Below are 27,156 nucleotides of genomic sequence, written 5' to 3'. Positions count from 1 at the left end.
AGGAACCGGGATGGGGGGCTGGGGGGGCGCCAGCCCTCCCAGTGAAAAATGTGGAGGGGCGGAAGTATCATTCCGCCTCCCGGTTTGCAAGTCAGAAAACCCCTTTTTCATTTCCAAATGAGAAAAAAAATCTCATTTGGAGCACCAAATTGCATCTAGGGCCAGGTGAAAATACAAAATTAAGTTTACAAAATGGAGTGGGTGTTGAAGTGTGCTATATTGCACCAAATTGCATCTGAGCCCACCTGGAAATGCAAAAAATTCCAAAGGGGAGGGGGACACCCCCTCCTCTTAGACCCCTCCCCCAGGCTGGCCATCAGTATTCAGCCCCCCACTCAAAAGTACCTTCCTACGCCACTGCATGCATGTAATAATACATACAGTTGTAGAAAATTTATTTTTGCCCTGTGGCTTTTCAGGTTGTGTTATATTTTCAAATATAGGTTTGGTTCTTTACTTCACTGTTGAAAATAAACTTTTGACTAATCATGTTAATATAACCTGTATTGTTAGATTTTAGCATCAAAAATTAGAAAATGTTTAATATGGAGGAAATAAGATTTGTTCTTCCTCCCAAATCATATCTCATTCCATTGCCTAGCTAGAAAGTTTGTCATCAATTTGATTTGAATCTGGGGGGGGGGGTTGATTTGAATCCCGGGGGGGTTGATTTGAATCCCGGGGGGGTAGGAGATGTACTTCCCCATGAAGTTCAAAGTTGGTTATATCATGGACGTAAAAACAGACCTCCATGGTTATATGCACAACCTTGCATTTAAGACCTAATTATCTGATTATAGACTTAATCTATAGGTTTGAACGTGCCCCTCGAAGGCACCATTTTACATCACAATTTATTTTTCTTGGAGACTACCCTTACTTGGGAATGGGCTTCAATGAAACCACACTCCTTTCTTTCTTAAAAACCTGGACATTGATTGCCATAATCCTATCCGAAATGCTGCATGTATGATATCACATAGCATTACTGTTAAGTACTACTGTACAAACTTTGTAAAAAGTTTGATTTGTAAAAAGTTTGATTTCCTGTGTATCACTTACAGAACATGCTATGAAGCTTAAAAATTGGTTTTCCTCTCAGATTGGCTATCTTTTTTGACTGTTTTGTTATTAAATCTAGATATTTTCTGAAAGAACATCTAATTATATGCCCTCTTAATTTGGATTTGCAACAGGTACGTCTAGAATTGTACATGGAAACGGGCTTAAGGCCAAATATCTGTATTGATGTAACCTTTACAGTGATCACAAATGAAACTTTTTTGATGCAATTGTGAGTAAATAATTTTTCAAAGTCCCATCAAAAAACCAAGGCTTTTGTTCCAAAATGTTAAAAAAGTGCACAGAATTGTATAATACTCTAGCTAAGAAAGTTATCATGCAGAGCTATTTGCTTGAAGAAAAGTCGATAGTATTTCATTGTCTTTATTATCTCCTCTATTTATTATTACTTATTAGCATGCTTTGATTTTGACCACTGGGATGGATATAGTTCATGGGTTTAACTGGGGTGGACGAAAATCCTGTCAAAGAAAAAAAAAATTGTCCAAAAAAAGAAGAAGTAAATAACCAGTAAAAGGGGATGTTAACAAGAAAAGCAGAGGTTGGAATTGAACCAGGGACCTTGTGTTGCAAAAACTTTTTCTCTTCCACAAGACCATTTGGTGGGCCAGTGATGTTAGGTGCTTTTCAAATATTTGAAGATCAAGTTGTCTGGACTTAGAGATTTTATAAAACATTTCCTCCACTGATCCTTGTCAGGGAGAGGACAGTCTGTGCAACTCACCTAGGGCGCTTAGAACCTTGTCAGGGAGAGGGGTACCGGCAAATCCCATTGGCCGCTTGGAACCTTGTCAGGGAGAGGGGTACCGCGTATCCCCTTTGCCGGCAAGACCCTGTCAGGTAGAGCAGTGCCGGCAATCTCCTTTTATCAGCGATCACTCAATCAGGGCTTGAACCAACCATATCAGGAACATGCAATGGCTTACGGAACAACCGATTACACCATTTTGGTTCCCAACCAATTAACTTCATTTCTTACCTTTATACTTCCACCTGCTCCAAAGAACAGAAAAGTAAAAGGCTCTGGCTGGACTTAAGCCGTAGACATGACTCAGGTGGGGTTTGAACCCTAGACTTGGAGGTTGTCAGTGTCTCTCAGTTACATAGCACTAACCACTGGGCCACTGTAGCTGTTGAGAAATAATGATTGTTTCTAATATTTAAACTTCAGAATGGAAAGAGGTAACAAGCAGAAAATCAAAAAGCTGCCTCAGCTTGGGTTTGAACCCTAGACATGGAGTTTGACTGTCTGTCCCAGTTACATAGCACTAACCACTGTGCCACTGTAACTGTTGAGATATAATGATCGTTTCTAATATTTAAACTTCAGAATGGAAAGAACAAGCAGAAAAAAAATATAAAAAGCTGCCTCAGCTTGGGTTTGAACCCTAGACATGGAGTTTGCCTGTCTGTCCCAGTAACATAGCACTAACCACTGCACCACTTTGACTGTTGAGATATAATGATCGTTTCTAATATTTAAACTACAGAATGGAAAGAGAACAAGCAGAAAATCAAAAAGCTGCCTCAGCTTGGGTTTGAACCCTAGACATGGAGTTTGCATGTCTGTCCCAGTTACATAGCACTAACCACTGTGCCACTATAACTGTTGAGAGATAATGATTGTTTCTAATATTAAACTCCAGAATGGAAAGAGAACAAGCAGAAAAAAATTAAAAAGCTGCCTCAGCTTGGGTTTGAACCCAAGACATGGAGTTTGCCTGTCTCAAGTACACAGCACTAACCACTGTAACTGTTGAGAAATAATGATCGTTTCTAATATTCCAACTTCAGAATGGAAAGTGGAGATGAGCAGAAGATAAAAAACTTCATCTGGTAGGGGTTTGACAGTCATCTCAGTCTAAAAGAGTTTGTCTAATTCTTTAGTTCACAGAGCCCTTATTGCTGTGCCGCAGTAACTTTTGAGAAATACATACCCATAGAAACGTTTAGAGAAAAGACCAGCATTGTACCATACACTTGCAAGTGTTTATATTTCAGTAACAGGGTGCGAGCATACTTTGCCAGAATTCCTTTTGATTTGTTTGTTTATTTGCAATATGTGGGTTTTACAAATTCCTGAAAGTAACAATCTCTCTACAATCCCTCCCCACCCCATTATGTACCACCGATTTATTATTATTATTCATCAATCCTAGTTTTGTTGAAGGCAGAAGGAATCTATGTGATGGCATGTGTGTGTAACACCTTGGCTTGTGAACTCTCTAAGCTAAAACATACATGGTGGTTCATCTCCATACTTGGTATGTGCATGGATACATCCTAGTGAGTAGGACAACATTTTCGTCATTTGCGGTAGTCATGTCACCAGAGGTCAACGTCTGAAAACTTTTCAAACTATAACTTCAGAAGCAAAGTTTGGATGAACTTCAAACCCAGTACGTGACTTCACCTTGGAGAGTACAAAACCCCTTTCGTTTTCATAGGTGTCAAAGGTCACTGGAGGTCAAATTCAGAAAACCTTGTAATAGCAACAACTCGAAAGGTAAAGCTTCACGCCAGAACGATTGCGTGCACAATTGAAATATAAACGGTGGCAAGGAATCAGTGAGTCTCTCTACCATCTTGTTTAGTTAGGTAGATATTGTGAAGGCTTTTATACTTTGCTAAATGCAGAACTTTCAATCAATATTCATTTAGGGTATTTGATCGAGAGCAGGGGTGTAAGGGGACTTTGAGAAAGTTTCGGTAAAATGGAGGGTGCTAAGATGTATAAACTGGTGGAACATTTTGCAAATTTTGAAACAAATGTTGATTCAAGGGTTTGCAAGTGTACTGTTTGATGAGTAGAACTTGATAGATTCCTGAGGGTTGGTTTTACTTTGAACCAAGTCAACATTTAATGTGAAAAACATGGATTTAATTGCAATCACATGGACACAATTTTCTAGGTTAATCTATAATAGGCCTGATGTTTTTTGTGGTGACCAAAGGTCAGCAGAGGTCAATAAATCAAAACCACAGTACAGTATTGAACTGTATATTAACATCTACAGTTCCCATCAACTTTTCACTACAATTAAGTTCATCAATTCTGTGTGAGCTATTACAGCATTGGTGCTGTTTTAATTTAAAAAAAGAAAGTTAAAACAAAAGCCAAATGGCTCATGATCCCTTGACCTTTTTTTTAAACTCTAGACCATTGTTGTAATGTGCAGGAGAGCAAGTTGTAACACCACAAACAACATTTTGATATTTTGACCTGATCTGCACTTGACTGTCACAGATCTACGGGTAGGTAAATTTGAATATTTTGCCACAGACTGACAGCCATAATGCAACTAGCTGTAATAATTGATAAGGAGGTTGTTGTAACTGTTTCATAACAAGAGATGATAACAAACCTACTGTCTTGTTTCTTGCCAGTCTGGTGTTATCATGAGATGTTGGCAGGCATTAAAGTCATTAAAGACTCGCCCCAAACCGCGTGCCGCCCTCTGAAAAAGTTAACTTTCCGTTGCTTGCAAGTGAAGTTTTCTGCTTTTCGCTACAAAATGCAGACAGTAATGAAACGTGATACCTTGTTATCTTTTATCTGGACCTGAGATGTCCATCGCTGTATCGTTTGTACACTGTGCTGTGGGTATTGACCGCAGCTGTATGTACTGACTGTACACTAGTGTCTAATTACCGAAGGTAGCAAGCTGTGTGCTTATTTTCTGGGATAGATGGTGGTGTCTAACACTTCTGTTACACCTCATTGGAAACTAGGTCAGATTACCGGCATTAGACGTTTCTTTTTGCGCGAGTCTTCACACCCTTTAAGTACACATAAAGTCAAAGGAAAGAAGCTCAGATATTCCTTTTTTTCTTGTGAGATGTTTGTATTCATGAGAAAGAACTTTACAAAATGTGTGAACGAAATACAAAATTGTTGGATTCATACTTTTCCAAGGAATTTCACAAAAGTGGAAACTTAAAAAAAATGAAAAAAGTCAGAAATTAATGGAATTGAAAGCAAAACTTCAAATTTTAATAATGGACAAATAGTACTCAGAACTGCAGCCGAAATATGTTAAAAGAACCCCCAAACCTGGTTATTCATGAAGAAGTGAGGGTTTTCACTACTGGAAAAATAATTTTCTCTTCTTTACGAAAGCTCTCAAGCTTTATGTTGCATTGTGTTTGGAATTTTTGCATCATTTCTGTGCAATTCATTAAAAAAAACTTTTTTTTACAAAAACATATCCATACATAATTGCATAAATATTATCTTAGTCATATCCCTAAGTGATCTATATCATAATCATAATCATTTTGAATATTAAATTAGTAATGTAATCTGAGGCAGGCCACAAATTGTGTACCCCAAGGTTAAGCATTGGAAATGCAGACATGACAAAATGGCTTTACTTTGTAACCTTCAAGATTTTCCTCTGGACTTATCCTTTTAATGAAAGGCCGTCAAGGTGCCAGGTAAATTTGAGATTAAAGTTTTTTCCCTACTGTCAAATATTCCATTTGCTTGTATTCATAGACATATACTCGCAAGTAAAGTTTCTGTATGTTTTGGTGAGAGCATAGAGCTTTACAAACTAAAGAGCAATTCAGAGGACTTAACCAGATCTATTTGTGAATTTCACATCTCATGTTTAAATAACGCAGTTCATATCACGTTAGTTATAGTATTGTGATGTTGCATTTCTCAAATACGTAATAAGGCACTGAAAACTTTTTCAAAAAGAACCACGGGCATGGAATCTCCGGTCCTTTATATCTGCCCCATAAATGTAATTCAAATTCAAAACATTGGCCTGATGAGTGCTGTCATTATTCTAACATTCAAGATACAGCAAAATATCTTTTCTAACTTTTCAAATTCCTTTTTTTTTTAAATGAGGTTACTTACAATAAACTGTTTGTATTCCTCTCAGGCTCAAAGCTCATAGTTAACATTACCATGTACAATTTGCCCTCTTACTTGGACACCTACAAAAAAACTTGCCCAAGAAATAACATGGCCAGCAGTGAAAATATATCCGCTTGTGAAAGTTGCTTTCGAAGGAGAGACAAACCCAACCGTCAGTACTGGTCTATGTGATATTCCCTAAATTCCAGCAATGAAAAATCTTAGTGCATTAAGATATGTATTTTAGATCCTCCTGTAAGCAGGAACTCGTGAAGAAGCCTCATTGGCTTATCAAAGCCGCAAGCTGACCGAAGTCTCTTAGATTCATATTTAACGTCCATGATTATGAATTGTTAATTGCCAACAACTCTGTAACTGGACGACATACATTAATCTTGGAGTGACTCTAACTCGGGACCTTACGATTGAAAGGCACCGGCGTTAACCACTGAGCTAACACTCCACTAAGATATATCAATGATTTTATGTTTTTATTCACACACAAGGCTAAAGGCTTAAGGCTTACAAGGCAATGGCTTACACCAAGTTGGCTTTTGTTGTGTGCATCCTACTACACTGCACTATCTTCCAGTGTAATGTACTACTACATGTGAATACCAATGGTACTAGTTACTTCAATAGTAAACTTGATCATCACAAATTTCTTGGTAGAAATATTGCACTTTATTCAAACTCCACAGTGACTTTCAAGCTCCAACTCCTCAAGGCAGGTGACGTTCATCCAAACCCCGGTCCTGATGTTACACCAGCACCTACTCTTACTTCAGTCAAATCAAGACCTACATACTCTTACACCACGGAACAGTTACTCCATATAAATCTAAATGTGAATGCCAAAGCCCATGTTTCTAACACTTTGTGGAGACATTTAGTGACTCTTGGTATAAACAACAGACATCCAACACATCGTGGAAATAGGGGGAAAGTTAAACATATTCCAAATTTCACATTGGAATCCACAAATTTAGAAACTGTCCGCAATTCAACTCCTACAAACACAACTACCATCAAGAAAAAGGTTACAATGTGCCTTTGGAACATCCGGTCTGTCGGAAATAAAACCACATTTTTAAGTGACTACCTAATTGAGCATGATATTGATGTTATGTGCATAACAGAATCGTGGTTGAATGAAAATGATGCTGTTACCATTGGAGAATGCACACCACCAACATACTCCTTCTTAAATTATCCAAGAGGTACTGATGACCACGGAGGTATTGCGATAGTTTATAAAACAGCGATGAAATTTCGGACATTCAAACCTAATCTGATTGCTCATACCTTTGAATATGTTTGCATCACAGACCCGATAAATGGTATTACATATGTTGTCGTTTATCGCCCTGATCCTTTCCCAAAGAAAACTTTTGATTTCCTAGAAGAATTTGATGACTTTATTACCAACATATCATCTTTAACAAGCAGATTATTCATACTAGGTGACTTCAACATCCATGTTGACAAGCCTGATCACCCAGTTGTTAGGAAATTTAACGCAACTCTTGTTTCTTCTGGTTTGTACCAGCACATTCTTGAGCCTACACATAGGTCTGGACATACTCTGGATCTTGTCATAACACGCTGTGATGATGAATTAATCAATGAATTTAAGGTGAAAGTTAGCTCTTTATCTGATCATCACATGATTCATTGTGTGCTAAACCAAGAGAAATCTGTGCCTCTAAACTCCGTCACTACTTGCCGAAACTTCCAGCGTATGGACCACAATGCTTTTAAAAAAGACCTTGCATCTAAATTTTGTGAAGTACAATCTAGTGAGTCACCTGTGGAACTGCTGACCAGCTTTGATTCAGCCATCACTTCTGTACTCGACAAGCACGCACCTCTCAAAACCAAGTCTCATAAGTTACGACCCAAGCAACCTTGGTATAATCGTGATATCAGTGTTGAAAGACGTTTGAGAAGGAAATTTGAGCGAAAATGGCGCAAATCGGGTACTGAGATCGATCGTATGGCTTATGAAAATCAGAGGGATAGAGTCAACCAATTGATTGATGCCAGTAAGATCGAGTTTTACAGGTCCTCTCTTGCAAATTCTGACAAAAAGGATGTTTTTAAAACTGTAAACTCCTTGCTCAACAAAAACCGTAGAATTCTTCCTCAATCCGATTCACCTCAACTTCTGGCAAATGACTTTGCCACATTCTTCAAGGACAAGGTTGATAAAATCCGTAATGCTCTTGATGAGCAGCTGCCTGGCAATGATAAGGCTACCAATGAGATCAATGAACAGCCTACCGACTTGGAAATGTTTAATGAATTTGAACAGATTTCAGAGGAGGATGTACGGAAATTAGTGAAGGGGTTTGCAAGTAAATCATGCACCCTTGACACCATTCCTACGTGGCTACTAAAACAAAATCTAGACATCATGTTGTCTGCACTTACCTCAATCATAAATGCATCTCTCTCATCCGGCATTTTTCCAAATTCTCTTGGTCAAGCCATAATATCGCCAATTTTGAAGAAACCTTCCTTGGATCACAATGCTTTAAGTAGTTATCGTCCTGTATCAAATATCAGATTTGTGGCAAAGCTCATTGAAAAAGCTGTTGCCACACAGTTGAAACAGCACATATCTCTGCACAATCTCGACGAGCCGTACCAGTCTGCATATAAGACACATAACAGTACTGAGACAGCACTCTTGAGGGTTAAAGATGATGTACTTAAGGCGATGGACAAGTCTCATGTTGTTTTTCTGGTGTTATTGGACTTGTCCGCCGCCTTTGACACTATAGACCATGATGTACTGCTTAAGAGAATGAATACAAAGTTGGGAATATCAGGGATTGCCCTCCAATGGTTCAAATCCTACCTGTCTGATAGACAAAGCCGTGTTTCCATTGGCAACAACTACTCTGATCCTGTTGATTTAGAGTATGGACTGCCACAAGGCTCTATCCTTGGCCCCTTAAAGTTTGTAATCTACACACTCCCTCTCGGTAAAATCATTCGTCGTCATGCCTTAGACTTTCATCTCTATGCAGATGACACACAGTTGTACTGTTCTTTTGACCCAAAAATACCAGGTGCACGGCAGCATGCTATTGAGAGGCTTCAACTGTGTATTGCTGAAATCCAAGAGTGGATGTCTTGCAACAAGTTAAAATTAAATGAGAGCAAAACAGAGTTCATTGTGCTTGGATCACCCTATTTTCTTCAGAAACTGCCACCTGTGTTACTGAAAATCGGTGATGCACATATTGAACCAACACAGTCGGTTCGGAACTTGGGCATAATTTTTGATGCAAATATGACTATGACTAAACAAATATCTAGCCTCTGTCAATCAATACATTTCCAGTTAAGAAACATCCGGAGAATAAAGAGATATCTTGATAAAGAAACTCTCCATCATGTCGTCAGGGCTTTAGTCATCTCTCGTCTCGACTATGGAAATCTTCTTCTTTTTGGTGCTACGGAACATGAATTGGACAGAGTTCAGAGATTGCAGAACAATGCTGCCCGGTTGGTATGCTCCATATCCAAGAGAGATCACATTACTCCAACACTTAAAGAACTCCACTGGCTGCCAATAAGGGAAAGGATTCAGTTTAAACTCTGTCTTTATGTCTTTAAATCCATGAACAATACTGCACCTGTTTATTTATCCAATCTACTGTCACCTTATACTCCCCAAAGAACTCTCCGCTCTACTCATGACATAACCCGCTTGAATGTTCCTAGAACGAACAAGGTCTTGGGTCAGAAATCGTTCAGTGTAGCCGGTCCACAGTCATGGAACAATCTCCCTCGTACTATCAGAGAAACTGACAATATCTCTCAATTTCGTAGTAATCTTAAGACTCACCTATTTCCATGCTAAGTTGTGTCTGTGTCACAAGCGCTATGATCTAGATGGAATAGCGCTATATAAATATTAATTGTTATGTTATGTTATGTTAAGGCTTGATCAAGTCTAAATATGACATCATCGAGCCAAGTGTGATTCAATTGTTTGTTTGTTTATTTTATTTATTTATTTATTATGTTTATATTTGGTAATGGAGGAAAGGGTTTTCCCAATGAATCAAAATTATTCAACCTCTTAAACATTACCTAAGTGATGGAATTGGTTTCAATGTCAACAATATTAACATTCCTACTTTGAAAACTGAAGATGAAAACAAACTTGTTCAATTCCAAGATTTGAGAATCTAGAGGGCAGTATGACATCACAGATTACATAATGACAGCTCCCAGGAACGACCTTTAACCTACGATATCTCCCAGATGGAACAAGGCTTGACTAAGCCTGTTTAGTTGGAGTTTTTCTGCAGAGAATTCTTCGTTATAAATTAAGCTAAAGATGATGAATTTTGCAACCTCTTGTAGCAACTTGGCGAGAGAAATGGAAGTAACTTATTACTGAGTCTCTCTTTGTGTTCCATTCCAGTGAATTCTTGGATCTTCTTTGGAAATTGTTTATTTCCCAGCAATGTAAGGGACTTCCATTTCTCTTTCGATACCGACATATTTCAGTGCATCTGTTGGACCGTATCTAGAGAGAGAAAGAGGGGGTACAGAGATGAGGCATAATTCCATCACCTGAGATATAAAATATACATTGTAACTCAGGTAAACTATTTCATATCTAAAATAAAAATAAATTTAAAATAAAACTGTTAGAAAACTGCTTATCCACTAGAGAGCCTGTGTAGGAGAATGTGTAAATGTAAGTTGGCCTGACGTTTTGATCCTAGCAGGATCTTCTTCAAAAGCTAAATGACAAGTAACAGTAACAGAAGGGACAAAAACATGCACAGAATACAGACAGGTTAATGAGCACGGTGAACACAAAAGGGGGCTAGTAGACAAGGGATGGAGAGAAGAAAGAAAGAAACCAACAGGGGAAGAGGAAAGGTAGGAGATAAACAGTGGAGGGACAAAGAGAGGATTAAGGGAAGGGGGTAGGGAATAAATTGGAGAAGGACAAAGACAGAAAGGTGTGGAGATCTAACATCAGCAAAGTAAAATAAAAAAATTTTGAAAATTTTTTTTTTTTTTTAAAACTGAGTGTAATAAAATAAGTCAGATAAGCTAAGAGAAAACATTTTCTGAGAACTAGTAAATAACCTCAAAAAAGCTTCTTTTATTACTTCCATTCTGTGACGAAATCTTATTTCACGTTTTATTGTAGTTTATTTGAAGGAAAAGTCATTCCGTAAGATGTAATTTTAACGACTGACCTGTAATCGAAGAAGAGCTCTTCTCCTTCTTGAATATTTCTTTTGGCATAAATACCAATACGGTGATCGCCATTCACCATCATAACTACGGAAGAGAACAATCATCGTAAATTAAAATTATGACCAGTTGATATGAAGGGGGGGGGGGGGAGGGCGGTTCAGTTACCCGAAATTTAGGACTATTGTGTCCTGCTGGTTTCAATCAGGAATTCCGACACAAATTGTGAACTGTGTCTATTGCCAATTGAGAGGATTCTTGTTTTCCCCATATTTTCCTGAAACATTTGTTATTAACCTTTTACTACGTTGAATGTCACAAATTGTTTCTGGCGACGAACCTTAACCCTGCATGTAAATGGCAGAAAGTACGCTTGAAGACTTTAGGAATTGCTTCGAGCCACAATTTTGTCTGCTTTGTAGGTTCAGAGACCTCCCCTATCCAAGTAGGTCAAGTCAGAAAGTTCACCATCTAACTCCAATGTTGAAATTCAAGAAGATTTGAATCTAGCATTGATATATGTTTTTCTTTGCAAATTTTATTCCCCAAACTACAGAATTTTTGTACACCCACATCGGAGACTTCAATTGTCAACATCTGCAATGTAGGGATGTTTTTGACTGGACTTATTTGTTAAATTGACTGCAAAAGGCACCAGGTTGTTACAACTTTCTATATACTGTACTTTCATGCCATGCTTTAATGCACTTAATGCAGTATGAAATATCCTATTTACTGTATATGTGGTTTGGAACTGTTCATACTGTCAGTATGAGTGCTCTGATGCATGAAAGAAGAGACAGTATACAGTGGTGTTAGCATTACAAAATTTTCCCAACTGGCTTGTCAAAGTTTTTTTCATCATGAATATTTATAACTTTATGATGTAAAAAATCCAGTTGGGACAATTTTGTTCTATACTGTAGTGGAATGTTCCGCTTCAGAGCACCCGTAGTGGCAGTACGAGCAGTGTGAATATCATGTTTCTATCAGATCAAGGTAAGGAACTGTATGTACTGACAATACCAGTGCTTTGAGAGCATGATATTGGAGTACAGTTTGGAGAGGTATTAGCATTAGGAAATTGTCCCAACTAGCTGTGTAACAGAAGTTCTGATTGGATAAAAGCGCTCTGCGTTCAAATTTTAGGGAAAATGGCTAATGTCATACCTTTAGCTTGACAATTTGGGTTCACAGAGTGGTTGGCAAAACGAATCTTGTTTCCCTTACGAGTGGCATCAACTACAAAATCTGTGGGTCAAAAAATGATATTTTACAGAATTAATTTAGAAAAGAATGAAAGAAATAGATATTGATATACTTTCATAATTATTTGAGGGAATTTAGGAGACAAAACTGTAGATTGCCATTCACTAGTAAAATTATGATGCATAAATTATTTCAACTACAGAGCAGAAGGAGAACAGTGTAAGAGAAGAATATGTCTGTTAAGGGCAAAGTAGAATGAAGATGGTAAGTTCTGGGAAATGCAAGCATTAAAGGAGCATAGTGGCCTCCCTACCTACTTAATCTCTTTCTATTTTCCCCAGTGCCACCCCCCCTCAACCCCCATACTTTTCACTTGAATTAAAAAAACACACATCTTGAAAATAATCAAATGGTGAAAGGAAAGAGTTTGATTTTTACCATTATTTAGGTTAAAGAGGAAGCTACACATGTATTTGTCGTACACCTTTCCTCGCCGGTCTGCCTCGTCTTGAGAGATGATCTAAGAAGAACAGAGATAATTTATTACCGATGTAGAATATATATCACTGTTGACCCAAAGACAAGAACATTTCAACTTTTACTTTATGGTTGTGGCTGCACAAGGGGGGGGGGAGAATGAGGGGTAGGGGATGAATATGGTACCTTTATAGCTCCACAGGATGTTAATATGGTATAGTTTGTCCCGCTTAAATTGAGCGTTCTTAACCTGGAAACGATGAATCGTTATGAACATCCGACAGGTGGTAAGATATCCAGTGTAAGTTACGGAAAAGATGACTCCTTATGAACATCAGTAAATTAAAATAAATATCAGTAAAATAAACATATGGAGTGTAAGTTATGGAAACGATGACTCGTTATTAACATCAGACACGTGGTAACATGTCGAGTGTTAGTTAATGCCTAGGGCAAGTTAAAGAGTCAGGCAGGGGGCACAGGACTATTATAACACCAGAATCCCTTTCTTGTGTCCTTTATTATATTATAAAAATGAGAATAAATTATTCTTTATCTTATACATATTTCAAGGCCCCTAATAGACCACTCACTTCCCCCCCTCCCCCTCCCCCTCCCCTCCACTCCCCAATCAAGAAATGTTAATGACTAGTATTACAAACATGGCAAAATTAGAGGCTGTAACCACAGGCAACACATTCAAAGGAAGAAATACGACTTATTTGTACCTCGCCGCAATATTCGGAAATAAATTCGTTTTTCTGAGCGGAATCTTTAATGAAAGTTCCCCAGCCTGCGACATCTGATGGGGCCAGTAGAAGATGCTGTCAAATGGGGAAACAAAGGAATAAAAAGCAATTGAAACTTAGGGCAAACAATTGTCTGTTATTAACACTGTAGATTCGTACTTTAGCCTAATGGACATGTCCACTCTATCCAACTGGGATTGACTATGACATTAGCTAGTTTGGTTGAATCACCATTAGATGAATTCATCTTTGGACATCTTTTAACATTTCTTGACCGAACAATGTCCAATGTATATCTTCTCACAAAGCTGGTAAAAACTGTGACGAAGAACAAGGTACAACCTGCCAGGTCGTGATTTGTAAAAACATTCCAAAAACACAAGAATTACAATATTTCTCTTTGTTTACAATATTTCCTGTACTAACACTGAAAGTCACCCAGTATTGCCCCACAAATATGCTAGAAATGTTAGATAATGGTAACCCATGCTCAAACTTCAAGAAGCATTTTAATGCTTCTCTCAAAGTAGTATAAATAACACACATAAAAGTTTGTCTATTTCAGTAATCCTCCCAATACTGGGAATAATATGGAGTAACAGCACTTCTAGAAAAGTACTTATAAAAATCTCTAGTAGTTTTTATGATATTCAACTTTGTGACTGAAATTAATAACCTTTAACATAATGGGTGGAGCAGATGTTAAGAAAACTTTCAAGAAATAGGTCACAAACAGATAATGAAAGTGATCAAAAATATTTGCTAACTTTTCAAGTGATGTAACTTTGAACTTTTTAGAAACAACATTTTTTTTTAAACTGTACCTTTTTCCAGCCTCTTTGGAGGGATACATTCTTGCATGAGATGGTTTCACTGCTAGAATTCTCTGGAAAATAACCTGAAAACAACGAATGAAACAAATTCATCAAAGATGCCAAGATTTTTTTCAAATATGAAAAGTGTTTTCCGTTGAAGACTTTTACAATACTCCTTAAATTATGTTGCTTTAATGTAGCATCAATGGTCATAAAAATTGTAACCATGGTGATGAACCCTCTCAAAACCTAACAGTTTAAAAATTTGACTTTAATGATTAGTGTTTCACAAAATTTAACCTACATGATTTGCTTTTCCAAGCAATGGAGTAACTTGGCATTGATAAAAAGTAAGATAACTATAAGAAAAGAAATTTAAACATGTTAAACTTTTTGTATTTTTCCAGAGGTTTGGGTTGGGTCACACTCTCTCTCACAGCAAGGTAACAAAAGGGCACTGTTTGGTGTTACACCATGCATTACTTACTAGCACCATAGGTCTGACAGAGGTCTGACAGAGGTGATTGGTGTTACACCATGCATTATATCAAAATGACTTACTAGCACCACAGGTCTGACAGAGGTCTGGGTCACATTCTCTGACAGCAAGGTAACAAGGGCACTGTTTGGTGTTACACTGGGCCTTACATCTGCACCCTGGGAATCTATTCTGACCTGCCGCATGAAAAAGAGAGATTGGGTAAAAAAACAATTTTTTAAAAACATGACTCCTGCAGATGGTAAAAAATATGATATGGAAGTCTCCCAACTTAAATCCAAAAATACTTTTCTGGCTGTAAATTAATATCACCCTCTTTCGATCAGTACAATAGATGAGTTTTGGTGGTCAAAGGTCATCAGTTCTGGTCTAAAATATGATACGGACACATGAAAAGAGACACCAAGTTCAAACCCCCATTTTTTATTATTGCAGCTGTTAACCTGTCAAATTTAACCCCCTATGAGTATTCATCAAAAACATGGAGGTGTTGAAGGGTTTAAACCTCCTTTGAATTTATGCCCAAATATGATAAAATCTCTATAAACTCTACAATTAACAATAACAACAGATCACTTCTGCAAATTCAAAAATTTTTTTTGAAATCAATCTCAACATGGAGTATAAAAAAATTAAGAGAAATTTATGTATCAATCAGAAAAAAAAAAAAAAAAAGTATGACATCATTTCATTTTATTGACATTTTCTTCTAAGTCTTCGCCGCAATATGTAGCCAAAGAATAAACATCATACCATGGGAGTTCCGTGTCAAAGGTTACCAGGTCACTCTAGACATGGTAGAGCGATTGTTGAAATGTTGTGAGGAGATAGGTAAGTGACGAGTGAAGTCAACAGCAGATTTCTCCTCCGTTTCACAGATGGGATAATAGAATCGTTATTAAGGGAAAGCAGATGTTCATAGATGACTTTATCAATCAATTATTTCCCCATAAGTAGTTGAAAAGTTGACAGCTGGTTTCATTAAAATACAAGTTTGTCCTTGACAGATATAGACCAAGTGACATTCACATCAATTTTTCTTCTCATTGCAATATTAATTTTTCAACCTTGGTTTTTTTTCTCTCTCTCTTTATCCTCCTTTTTTTTTTCTTCTTCTTTTTTTTCTCTGTACTGAAGGCCAAGTTATACATCAACATAGCAAATCAATTCATACAAATTCACTGAAACAGCACTAAACAAGTCTGCATAGGCAGGCTACGCTATGTAGGGAGTAATTATCGAGAATCGCATCGCAAAAGCTATGCACATTGGTCGATTGCTATACAAGAGCATAGATGCTGTTTTGGGGCGGATAGAGAAACCAAAGCAATTTTATAACTTGGAAATTCAGACCCTTCGAAATTGTTACACAAAGTTTGAACGCTAAATAATTCCAATTTATGATATACAATTCCACCCTCCCGTGTTTTTCTATCTATCTGTCTGTCTGCTTGTCTGTCTGTCTGTCTGTCTATCTGTTTGTCTGCACATCAATATGGAATGTTCCTCCATGTACTTACATTCAGTTGAGCACTGGCAATATTTCTCGCAAAAGTTCTGAAGCATAACGCAGGTGCAATCGGAATCGCAGGGCTTGCCCGGATGATCGCAAGGTTGGTAGTTATAGACGTGGCTGGCGGAGTTATCTGCGACAAATGAGAAACGGGAGAAACAGGAGAAAATGAGAGATGTGTCCTTCAGTCTATAGCAGCTGATGTGCGCTACGATATCCTCCTGTCACAGAAAATATTGTTCTTTGAATAATTACATATACTATTTCTTTAAAGATTTAATTCTTGCATCAAAGTCATATTAGACGTTAAAACCTTACGAGGTGGGGTGGGTGGGGGGTTAAGTGGTGGTGTTTCTTCCAAACACACACATTACCAAATTGTGTCAAAGACACTGACAGGGCTACATAGCATTATTAATAAATACATGCAATATTTGTGCTGTACTGTGAATTATTAATTAATAAATGTAACATTTGTGCAGTACAGTGAAATATTAATAAATAAATGCAATATTTGTGCCATACAGTGAAATATTAATAAATATATGTAATATTTGTGCTGTACAGTCTCAAACGATAGTCACAGCAGTTTGGAACGATAGGCTCTTGCAGTTTCAAGCAATTTATAGGCACTGGCGGTCTGCCAAGATAAACGTCTCTCATTCGATATTGATTCAGCTTTGCTGCAGGGGAGCTTGCAGCTGATGCAGCCCTTCGTTTTGCACACTGCACCTCACTTCATTCGTGCGGTGACGATCATTATTGACAATCTAGTCCAACGTTGAAAGTTTGCACCCCACAAAATTTCATCGCATATCATATGGCAACCTTAAACAGACCTTTGAAGTTGATGCAATTTTTTTCATCGTTTCTGGTTCAACTAGGAGGACTAAAATGGTAGGGTTGACAGAAATTCGGGTGACTTTATCTTAAATTTAACGAATAAATATGACCAGAAATAAAGGCTAAAATCTATTTCTCTGACATGCTAATAAATTGGTGCCATGTCGTATTAAATGACCACAGGTTCCTTACCTTTCTTGAGTTGAATCTTTCGGCAATGCATGGACCAAAGTCTGCGAACGGATGAAAAAGGACAATTTTGACTAAAAAATATACGGGTAAGGTGTGTGTAGCCCACTCTGTGGTGTAACTAAATATTGGCAGTGGATTATACAGTGACTCAGGTCAAAAAAGGACTGTTTAATTTGACATGAGTTTACACTGATTTTTACTATGTATAAAATTTGCTATCATGGCACCTACCATCATCTGTATCTAATTAAAGGGAAGGGAGGGTGGCCTTTGTTTAGTCTCAATTTTAATAAGAACCTGTATGTATTTTAGGGGGGGTGTGACCTTTGTTTAGTCTCAATTTTAATAAGAACCTGTATGTATTTTAGGGGGGTGTGACCTTTGTTTAGTCTCAATTTTAATAAGAACCTGTATGTATTTTGGTCAAAACTGAGGGAAGAGTACCAGACATCCTTATCCTCTACCCGTTCGTTCCCTGTTCTGTTTCATTTTTGGGTGGGTCGTGCCCTGAATTATTGCTAACCATCTCTTCATTTTGTTTACAAATTTGGAACCCGATCTCTCTTACTGTGGATCTTTGTATGATCTGCTGTAAATAGTGGCGTCAATAGGACAACTAAATAGTAGTGTAAGTGGGTCGTCTCTTCTACATATTTTTCTTGAAACAAAAGTAAGTATAGCATTTCGGCCGATCCACAGTATCACGTCTGGCAAACACTGTTTGCACGATGATTATTCACCTCAATGGGGGCAAAAAGTGAACTGGAAAAATTTCAGAATTATTCCAACCCCAAATTTCAACGCTCTATGGAATGAATCTTTGACTAGTCAAGATCATGAGTTACACTGTAATGTGATTTAAGTGTTATATAGCATTGAAAAGCAAGAAATACTATAAATATAGCATGAAATATAGCAAGAAATAGCTATAGATGTAGCATGACATAGCTACAGATATAGCATAGAATAGAATATGGCATAAATTCATTGAAAAGTCATTGAAAAGCAAGAAATACCATAAATATAGCATGAAATAGCTATACATATAACATGACATAGCTATAGATATAGCATGGAATATGGCATAAAATATTAAATATAGGCATGAAAAAAGGACCTTTGCTTTCGTTTCTTCTTTCTGGGAGGAGTAGGGGCCTTGTCTGCCTGGATGGCGACCGCAGCGCCCTCTAATACAGCAAAATCTGCCACCTATGCATTAGGAACAAATGAACGCAACCAATGACATAATCATTTTAAAAAGAAAAAGCTTTTTCTTTTATATAATCCATTTTTTTTAAATTTCACTATAGAGACTAAATTTGTTTTTGTCTATATATATATTTTGAAATACATATTTGTTCATGAAATGTAATATATATCTAATTTTCACTGGCTTTATATACAGTACACTTGAATAAGCAACTTTATGCTTAGTTCTTGATTCTGTTGTCATTTTTTATTTTAAATCTTTTCCACTTTTACGGAACTCTACAACAGCCAGTTGTTGAAATACATATAAAAATGGAATAAAAGACAGACATCTATCTGAAAGTTCAGATTATCTTCAGTGAAAAAAAAAAACGACTTTTGAAATAGTGGAGTTTGGAAAGCATCTATAAATGCTGGCTGATGACTTTATCTTTTGTCTTTTGCTGTAATTTTCATGATTTCTAGGACGTTTGCTCCTCGTTAATATTCATGTCTTCTACCTAGTTCCCATGACCTATTGAATCTGTGTTACAGAAAGAGTCAAACCTCTTGGCATGTCTTTGTCTTGATGAGGCCAGCGATGGAACAAAAATTGTTGAAATAGACTTCTTGCAAAACACGAAACAAGGACTCTTCTCCTCCGACCCACTTGGCACTCGAGGGCCCTGCGGAGAGGGTTGGGCTCGGACAGGTCCACTTGGCAATGGACGGTCCCACAGATGGCGTCTGGACGGAAGCTGGTGACGAAGGCAAAGTACAGTGAGGTGATAAATGCTGTTAAGGTTACAGTGAAAATTTTACGGATATCAGTCTCCATGGTAACTGCCCGACATTCCGAAAGGCTTACAAAAGACGGAAAAGATATACGACGGAAGGTTGGCATTTGCGCTCGTAGAAAGTGAAAGTAAATCCGTTCCTGACATCACAAGAGGCAAAAGTTTATCCATGAACCGTGCCCGATCCATCATTTCACACGGTGAATCAGTTTTCCCCTTTTATCATTTTCCAGCCAACTTTGGTCATTAACGTCGATTCCGAGCGTCTCCCAGTAAATAACAGGATAATGTTGACATACACGGCGGTCGTAGGAGAATCCCTCGGCATTAATAGGATACCGTTTACCGTCGTGTCGGTGACAGTACGGAGATGTGATCTCGACGTATTACGACATCAATTACAAAGCAGACAGACACTATGATGGATTGCTCAAATCTTAGAAACCAATCTGGCTATCACTAAAAGGCGAAGGGCGGATAAATTTGACTTTTTATAGACGTCGCTTGAAAATCATTAAAAAGACTGAACAAGCTTACGACTTCCTGATACATCTTCATCTACCGAGACACAATGAATATCGTTCATGAAAACTATATCGTTGAATATTCATTAATGCATAGCTCACATGTGACCGATGCTATGTGCTCTTCGGTTTCCCGTCTGTTCTACATATTTTGACGAACTTTTGATTTGTTTTTTAGGATTGGACACTAGCTCAGCTATGAGCTATATGTAAAACGTGAACAGTATGTCTTGTTTTGGATGCCTTTGACTAATCAGTCAGAATAAAGAAACATCACTGGGTTTTCTATAAAGGTAATATATGGGTGGTCCCTCTCTTGGGTTTCCATGACAACAACAGAAACAGATTTTAAAATAGCTGATTTATTTTCTAGCAGCCTCCCTGTGGTCTACAACAAATTGGAAAGAGATAAATGGCAAAGTATTCTAAGGGAAACCATTTCACACCTCACCCCTTCACCCTCACCCCCTCACCCTCCTCATCGACCTCCTCTCCCCCCCCCCTACCCTACCCTCCAAAAAAAGAGAGAGAAGAGAACCTGGTCAAAAATAAAAGACACAGATGGGTAGAGGCAATATTTCTGGTTCCTGTTCCAAATATTTTGGGAATGATAAATAGTTTCATTGGATAAAGTTCTTGAATGGGACACAAGAAGATAGCGTTGAGTAAAATCAATTTTAGTTTTAGACTTTGCTGGAGATTAAAAGAGTGATACGACGAACTCAATCACCGTTATAGTCAAGAATATTCGGTGATGGTTAGATTCTGTAAAAGTCTATTCAATCATATTCCAGTGCAATACTTTATATTCTTCTTCTTCTTCTTATTCATTTAATGTCTTTGGCAAGAACTGCAAAGTCTTCTCCCAGTCCTGACAAATATTTTACAAAATTTATAGAAACCCCCACCCCCCCAAAATGGTTTATTCTTATTTCCACAGAAACCAAACATGACGGCGAAATGACTCCAGATTGTTTCAAAATCTTGTAATTTATCCTCGGACTGTCTTAAACAGAGGTAAACCCTATCTGCAATCGAAGAAAGAAAACATACCATAAAACAAACAAAGCTTCGGTCACGGTAACCTTAGATGATTATTCGTTGTACTTACTACAATCTGACATCTCGTGTATTTCTGTACTCGCATCGCTGGGTACGTCAACATCAATCTCCATCTTTGGCCCATCTTCTTCCTCGTCCGTCCCCTTCTGCTGTCTCTCGGGTTGCTCTTCCGGGTTCTTCTCCTCCTCCTCCTTCAACATGACCGGAGACTTCCTCTTCCTCACTGGAGGCTTCTCCTCATCCTCCTCTTCTTCTTCTTCGTCTTCTTCGGTGTCGTTTTCATCGGCGGTCATCGCTTCGGTGCTCTCGCTAGTCGTCTCCTCCTCCTCGCCTGGTTTCCTCTCTCCGTTCTCATCGTTCCACGAGGTGCTCGTTCCGTCGTCCGTGCTCATCTCGTTCTCCACGTTAGGTTGAGCCTACCGAAATGTAAACAGAGAAAGAGAGAGGGAGTGAGATGGAAAAAGAGGTAGATTGCAGATGAAGTCAGAGAAAGAGGCCATCTTTTGGGGGTTGTTATATCTCAGAGAGATAAGAAATGCTTACGATGACATGAACAAATCATGATCCATTAAAGAATAAAAAAAAGGGTAAATGTATTAAAAAAAAATGAGATCGACTCATTTTTATTCTGGCAAGGAAAAATCCTATCTTTGCCTAAGTTGTCTGACCATCGAGGACTGCTGGACGGAAAATTGGGGAAAAAGAACAAATGTTCTAGTCATTGCCTGTTCCTGGTTATAGTGGGGTCCCTCGTACTGCAACCCACCTGGGCTAAATGGGACCTTTGGCAGGATTTGACATAATTCAGAATATTCAATAAGGATTGAATACCACCGTTTTTACAATATCATTTCTATACGTGGCTTGAAACAAGCAAAGAAGATTGTTTCATTTATCACAAAGGGTCACCTAATACTTCATTTGACTAGTCTACATGGAGGCATTGGGGTACTAGAAAAGAGTGCATCACTTTTGGAACTCTACTGACAGAACTTTGTTGCGATATTAAAACACCATCAAGGAACCCGCGACAGCCTCCCCCGAGGTTAATTGTCTGAAACCGGGTCAAACACACACTAAGCATCTCACAACATTTATATCAACACTAACCACTGATTTACGACATAATGGCAAACAACATTTCATGAAGCCTCTCAAAAGAGATAATAAGAACTACCCTGCAGCATTCACCGACCAACTAAATCATGACATGGCTTTCTCTGACGTCGATCCTCACGATGGATTTTGTCAAAACAAAACGTGATCCGTTTCGTGACTTGTATTAAATTGAGGATTCATAAAAAATTAATGCTGCTGTTGCAGTGGACGGCAATATCGAACTTGACTTTGTCATGTACATATTTTATTCTTAATCTTACTTAGCACAGTGAAAACCTTGAGTGTTACTGTATATTCACTCTTAGGTATATTACAGAATAAAGGTGTATAAAATTTCATCAGCAACGAGGGTTCTTGCATAACGTCTGCTCTTACAACAGGGTTTCCATTATTCCTAAAAGAAATGTATTTAATCACTTTTCCATGAGAAGTTTATAATATTTCATGAAGATATTTTTTTATAAAACTGACACTTGAGCAGGTTTTCAGGAAGGAAAAAAACTTCTTTAGTAACATTTTTGAAGAAAATCTTTCTATTTTCCATGATGACATTTGAAATTTGTATCCTTTTCCATGTATTTTCCTGGCCTAAAAATGGACTTTTATGACTTTTCCAGGCTTTCCATGACTGTGGGAATTTAGAAACCCTGTCTTTTACTAAAAAGAGAGACCCACTGGCACAACCAGTGTTCACATACAATCAATGGAAAACTACACCTCAAAAATCAAACACCAAACACAACTTTTATACATTGCTTAAAAGGACAAGAAAAAGACCGATAGTTCCTTGCTCCTTCAAGGCTTCAACCTCCAAAATTTAGCATCCATTCACCCCCCACTTCACCCCCCCTTTCCAAGGAATAGCTCCTTTAATCAAATGAAACTTACATCCCTTTGCCTTGACAAAATGTACAACGTTCCCAGCATCTTCTGCTGCCATTACAATTTTAGTTTTAGTTCTTTTTTTTTCCATTTTTTTCTTCAGGATATTTTCAAACATGAAACCTGAGAATATTGCCAACTTTTTAATCTCTGAACATTGCCAAGACAATAATCCTGTCTATGAGGGTGGAATGTGAAGTATATAATTGAGACAACAGTCTTGGCACAAATACATATCAGACTCAATCGCAGCGAAAAAAACTAAAAAAAAAGTTATCTGGTGCCACTATGAAGATTAATAATCATAAAATGACAAAAGACAGAATATTCACTTTTTTCCCCTCTTACTCTTGAGGCTTCTGAAAAAGTTTTTTGTCTTGTAAAAGAAGAAGACAAAAAAAATTGAATCATGCCATTAAACAGGACCTTCTCGATGTTCAAAATGAGCAAAACAAGAGACTGAAAGGTTGTTTCTGAGAGCCACAGAATCCCATCCATAAACTATGAAAGCATTTTCGGTTACCATCTCGGGAGGATTCTTGCAATTTGTAGTACCAGACATCTGCAGATGTTATTTTAACTTCAAGTCTCCGGAATGAACTCCTAGCCTATTTATATATATATAAGAGGCAACAGGACACAGTATCCGACAATCTCATACATGTGTGGTGCTTCAATAAACATGTATGAATACATACACACATACACACACACGAAGATGCACCCACACATACCTACATACATACATCCATACATAAGTTACACAACCATACTATTGTTTTAAAGTAAATGTATTAAAACTGATAACATGTACATACATAATTACTTGCAAAATTAAGTTACATGTACAACCCTATGGTTTTTCAGGTAAAATTATTAAAATGGTCAGACACTGAATAACATACCTTTTAAAAATGTATTGAATAATATTAAGCGCAACATGAGGTGTTAAAATACATAATTTGAAGCTTAAAGTTTGCATAATTACTGTACATCAGGGGCTACAACGACTTGGCCTTCTGAATAACATTTGGGTGGAATCAAAATTATCTTTAATTCGTTTGCTTTCACACCTCAAAGAGTTGAATTTCATTCATAATATCTGATGCAATAATTCAAACATTCAATGTTCTGTGATAGTTGATATTTACTACGTTGCATTATTACTCTGGTAGCCTGTGAAGATATATGTTATTTATACTGGCTGTACATTACTTATACCTGTCCCATTTGCATTATGTTTTGTAACTGCCAATTACAGTAGCAACGGTTTTTACCTCACAATCTATTTGGTGCCTCCATACTAACGTCCATTCGATTGCACTACGCACCATACAGTATTAACTGCAAAATACCAACATTCTTGCCTCACAATCGATGTGATTATGGTTCACAACTCTGATTGCTTTTAAACTGAATCCTACACTACTGTTCTAGAACCCAGAAATGTTATAAAAGCTTACTCTGTAAAACAACCACACAAATAATCCTTTCCCCCAATTTACGGTCGCTTATGCAAAGACTTCCAGAGTTACTCGTTACATCTGTACTCAAAAAAAAAATAATAATATTATTCCACCATAGGTCAATGTGGAGAGAAATAGTGATTGAAATTACTTTAAGAAAAAAGTATCAGAAATGTTTACCGTTACCATTACCCACCCCCCCCATGCCCAGCCCCCACCCCATTTTCCCTCCCCTCATACAATCTTCATATCATAAAGTCTCGTAATTTATCCACTTTGACCAATGAACCATCGTCTGCAGATTGTGGCCATAATTGACCCATTCAAGATTCATAGGGTCCGACACCTAATGTTACCATGGTAACCACTCTGGCTCCACCACTGACCGCATGACTGCTCAAACTCTCACGTTTTTCGACCAAATTTCCTCAATCCAACAAACAAAAACGAAAAAAAAATAACACAACTCTGATGATTCTCGTCATCCAAGAAAGCAGCCCATTTAACTTTCTTTCTTTTTCTTTTACAAATTTTTGCAAAATCTCCATCAACCTACTTGGGGCATTCATCTGGCATTTTTTTTTTTTTTTAAATTGGCAATTTTTTTTCTATTCTGATACAAAATTCTGCTCTTGGAGCCCACCGGGATTTTAGGGTGATTATCGCCAATAGATGGAAAACCTGATATATATATATACATATATATATATATTTTTTTTTCTTCTTAAAGGATCACTTATTGTAAAAATTGGCCAATTCCAGCCAGTCACTTGGGGATTGTTTGAGCTCATTTGCAGAAGATAGAAAGAAGCTACCGATACAAATGAAATTTTAATCACGTCCTAAAGGTCTATTAAATTTGACTTGTTATACCTACAGGTTCATTTGCCAGTGGATAAATCTTTAGGGTAATAAAATATACATTACGAATTTTTCTTTAAAAAGTCGTTGTGACAGGCAAAGTAATAGCAGCCCCCCCCCCAAACAAAAAAAAACTGCATAAAAGAAAAGCAAATATCCAATTCATTATGTGAGACAAGAAAAAAGATTTGAATCCCCAGTAACTTGAGGGATGTAGGTAGTATTTATCATCACATCTCTAATGCTACTTTGCTTTTGCAAACGATAAATGATGTACACTTGGAACTAGGATGAGATTGAGAATTACCATGATAACAGCCACATGTAACTTTTTAACAGGTGTCAATTTTGCTGACTATAATTAAGGTTTTAAAATGGCACCCGGATGATGAAGAGATGGGTGGCTGATCGGAATTTGCTCACGGTAAGAGGACGGCAAAGAAAAAGATGTGAGTTATAGCCTCAAAGTTTGATTGATGTTTTACAAGACAAGATTTGCAAGTAAGCTTCTTTTTTTGGGGGGGGTAAATATCATTCCAAGTTTCAAACAAGCTAAAAATAAAATTGCCCCACTGTCTCTTCTGTCTCCATTAGGGAAGCAAATATTTATCCGATACATCAATCGAAAAAGTAGCTACTCCGTGATTGATATTATCGAGTAATCGATCGTATGATATGTGAAAAAAAAAACTGTTGCTTCTAACGTACAAAGAACTTTCAAAAGTCTCCAGTCAGTCTCTAAACCTTCTCTTTTACAAAATGTTCATGCATTCAAATAGATTTTTTTATTTCTTTTTCAAAAATTCCTTCAACCCTGTTTTATGGGTCGTGGCAAAAGAGGAACCCCAGGGTGTGACCTCAGAGGTACGCGGCAATCTGATTGGCAGACCGTAAACGAAATGATTACAGAGGAACCCCCACCACCTGCCCAGAAGCTGGAGAGCTCGGGACAGTTAAACGGCTCAAATAATTTCTTTGCCACTTCATACCTTTTTTTTCAGTATATTTGTAATTTTTCAATCAATATTAAATAGATAAGGATTATAAATATTATTTTTTTTATTTTTTTTTTATTCTACTACATATGAAGTCGACAGCAAAGATAACCGACACCGGAAAAAAGTAACACTGTATGTGTCAGTACCATTCACACACAATTGGATGATATGGAAGATCTATATATGTTACATCCATTTGGCTACTACTGAAGAAAGTAAGTTATATAAGTAAGTATAACTTCATTATATCCCAGAGGGAAATTGCATGCTTGCATAATAGTACATATTTAAAAGAGTAAGAATACAACATGTTAAAGGATAAATTTACAAGTAGAATAAAGGAAATTTCAGATATAAAAGTTAACAAGTAAAATAGTTTAAATTGTCAAACATGAAAATGCACAGCCCAAGCCAAAACAGATATATATACAAGAATAGAAAGAGCCTAACGGATGAAAAGGTTGTTATAAAGCGTAATGCATTGTGGAATAAAAGATGACTTGTGTCTGTTAGTGGCAGCATACGGGATTCTCATCCGCCCACTTCGAGGAATTACTACCCCCGCAAGATCTGCATATAGGGGATGGGTATTGTCGGCAAGTACTGCATTAAGTTTAACGACTTTGATAGGATGAGTCAACCGTTGGCTGATTTTCTACTAAAATACAACTAGCTTGTTTAATTGTGTTGATACGTTTTTTATCTTCTTATGAAGCGGCATGTGATTAAGAGATCTCATCTATGTTTTTATTCTACTGTTTATGTTCTTATTAC

At 37.4% G+C, this 27,156-nt stretch overlaps 1 protein-coding gene and 1 long non-coding RNA gene across 2 annotated transcripts in view; one reads left to right on the top strand and one right to left on the bottom strand.

The window, feature by feature from the left end:
- Nucleotides 1-4,331: 4,331 nt before the first annotated feature.
- LOC139964556 (uncharacterized) lies at nt 4,332-10,319 on the top strand. Its single transcript, XR_011792012.1, has 2 exons — nt 4,332-6,466; nt 9,909-10,319. It is a non-coding gene; the product is annotated as an uncharacterized lncRNA (long non-coding RNA).
- LOC139964555 (histone-lysine N-methyltransferase EZH2-like) overlaps nt 10,002-27,156 on the bottom strand; it is a 33,396-nt gene continuing 16,241 nt past the window's right edge. Inside the window, exons 10-21 of the mRNA XM_071966231.1 lie at nt 21,106-21,472; nt 19,241-19,431; nt 18,603-18,694; nt 17,486-17,526; nt 16,458-16,583; nt 15,000-15,113; nt 14,448-14,521; nt 13,603-13,698; nt 12,836-12,917; nt 12,359-12,439; nt 11,191-11,275; nt 10,002-10,502 (exon numbers count right to left, since the gene is read on the bottom strand). Of these exons, the coding sequence (XP_071822332.1) occupies nt 10,427-10,502; nt 11,191-11,275; nt 12,359-12,439; nt 12,836-12,917; nt 13,603-13,698; nt 14,448-14,521; nt 15,000-15,113; nt 16,458-16,583; nt 17,486-17,526; nt 18,603-18,694; nt 19,241-19,431; nt 21,106-21,472 (1,425 nt within the window). The 3' untranslated portion in view covers nt 10,002-10,426. The remainder of the gene's footprint in view (nt 10,503-11,190; nt 11,276-12,358; nt 12,440-12,835; nt 12,918-13,602; nt 13,699-14,447; nt 14,522-14,999; nt 15,114-16,457; nt 16,584-17,485; nt 17,527-18,602; nt 18,695-19,240; nt 19,432-21,105; nt 21,473-27,156) is intronic.

The sequence above is a fragment of the Apostichopus japonicus genome, chromosome 23, assembly GCF_037975245.1.
Source record: "Apostichopus japonicus isolate 1M-3 chromosome 23, ASM3797524v1, whole genome shotgun sequence".
In the NCBI taxonomy this organism is placed as follows: Eukaryota; Metazoa; Echinodermata; class Holothuroidea; order Aspidochirotida; family Stichopodidae; genus Apostichopus; species Apostichopus japonicus.
This window is presented reverse-complemented; position numbering and strand designations above follow the sequence as displayed.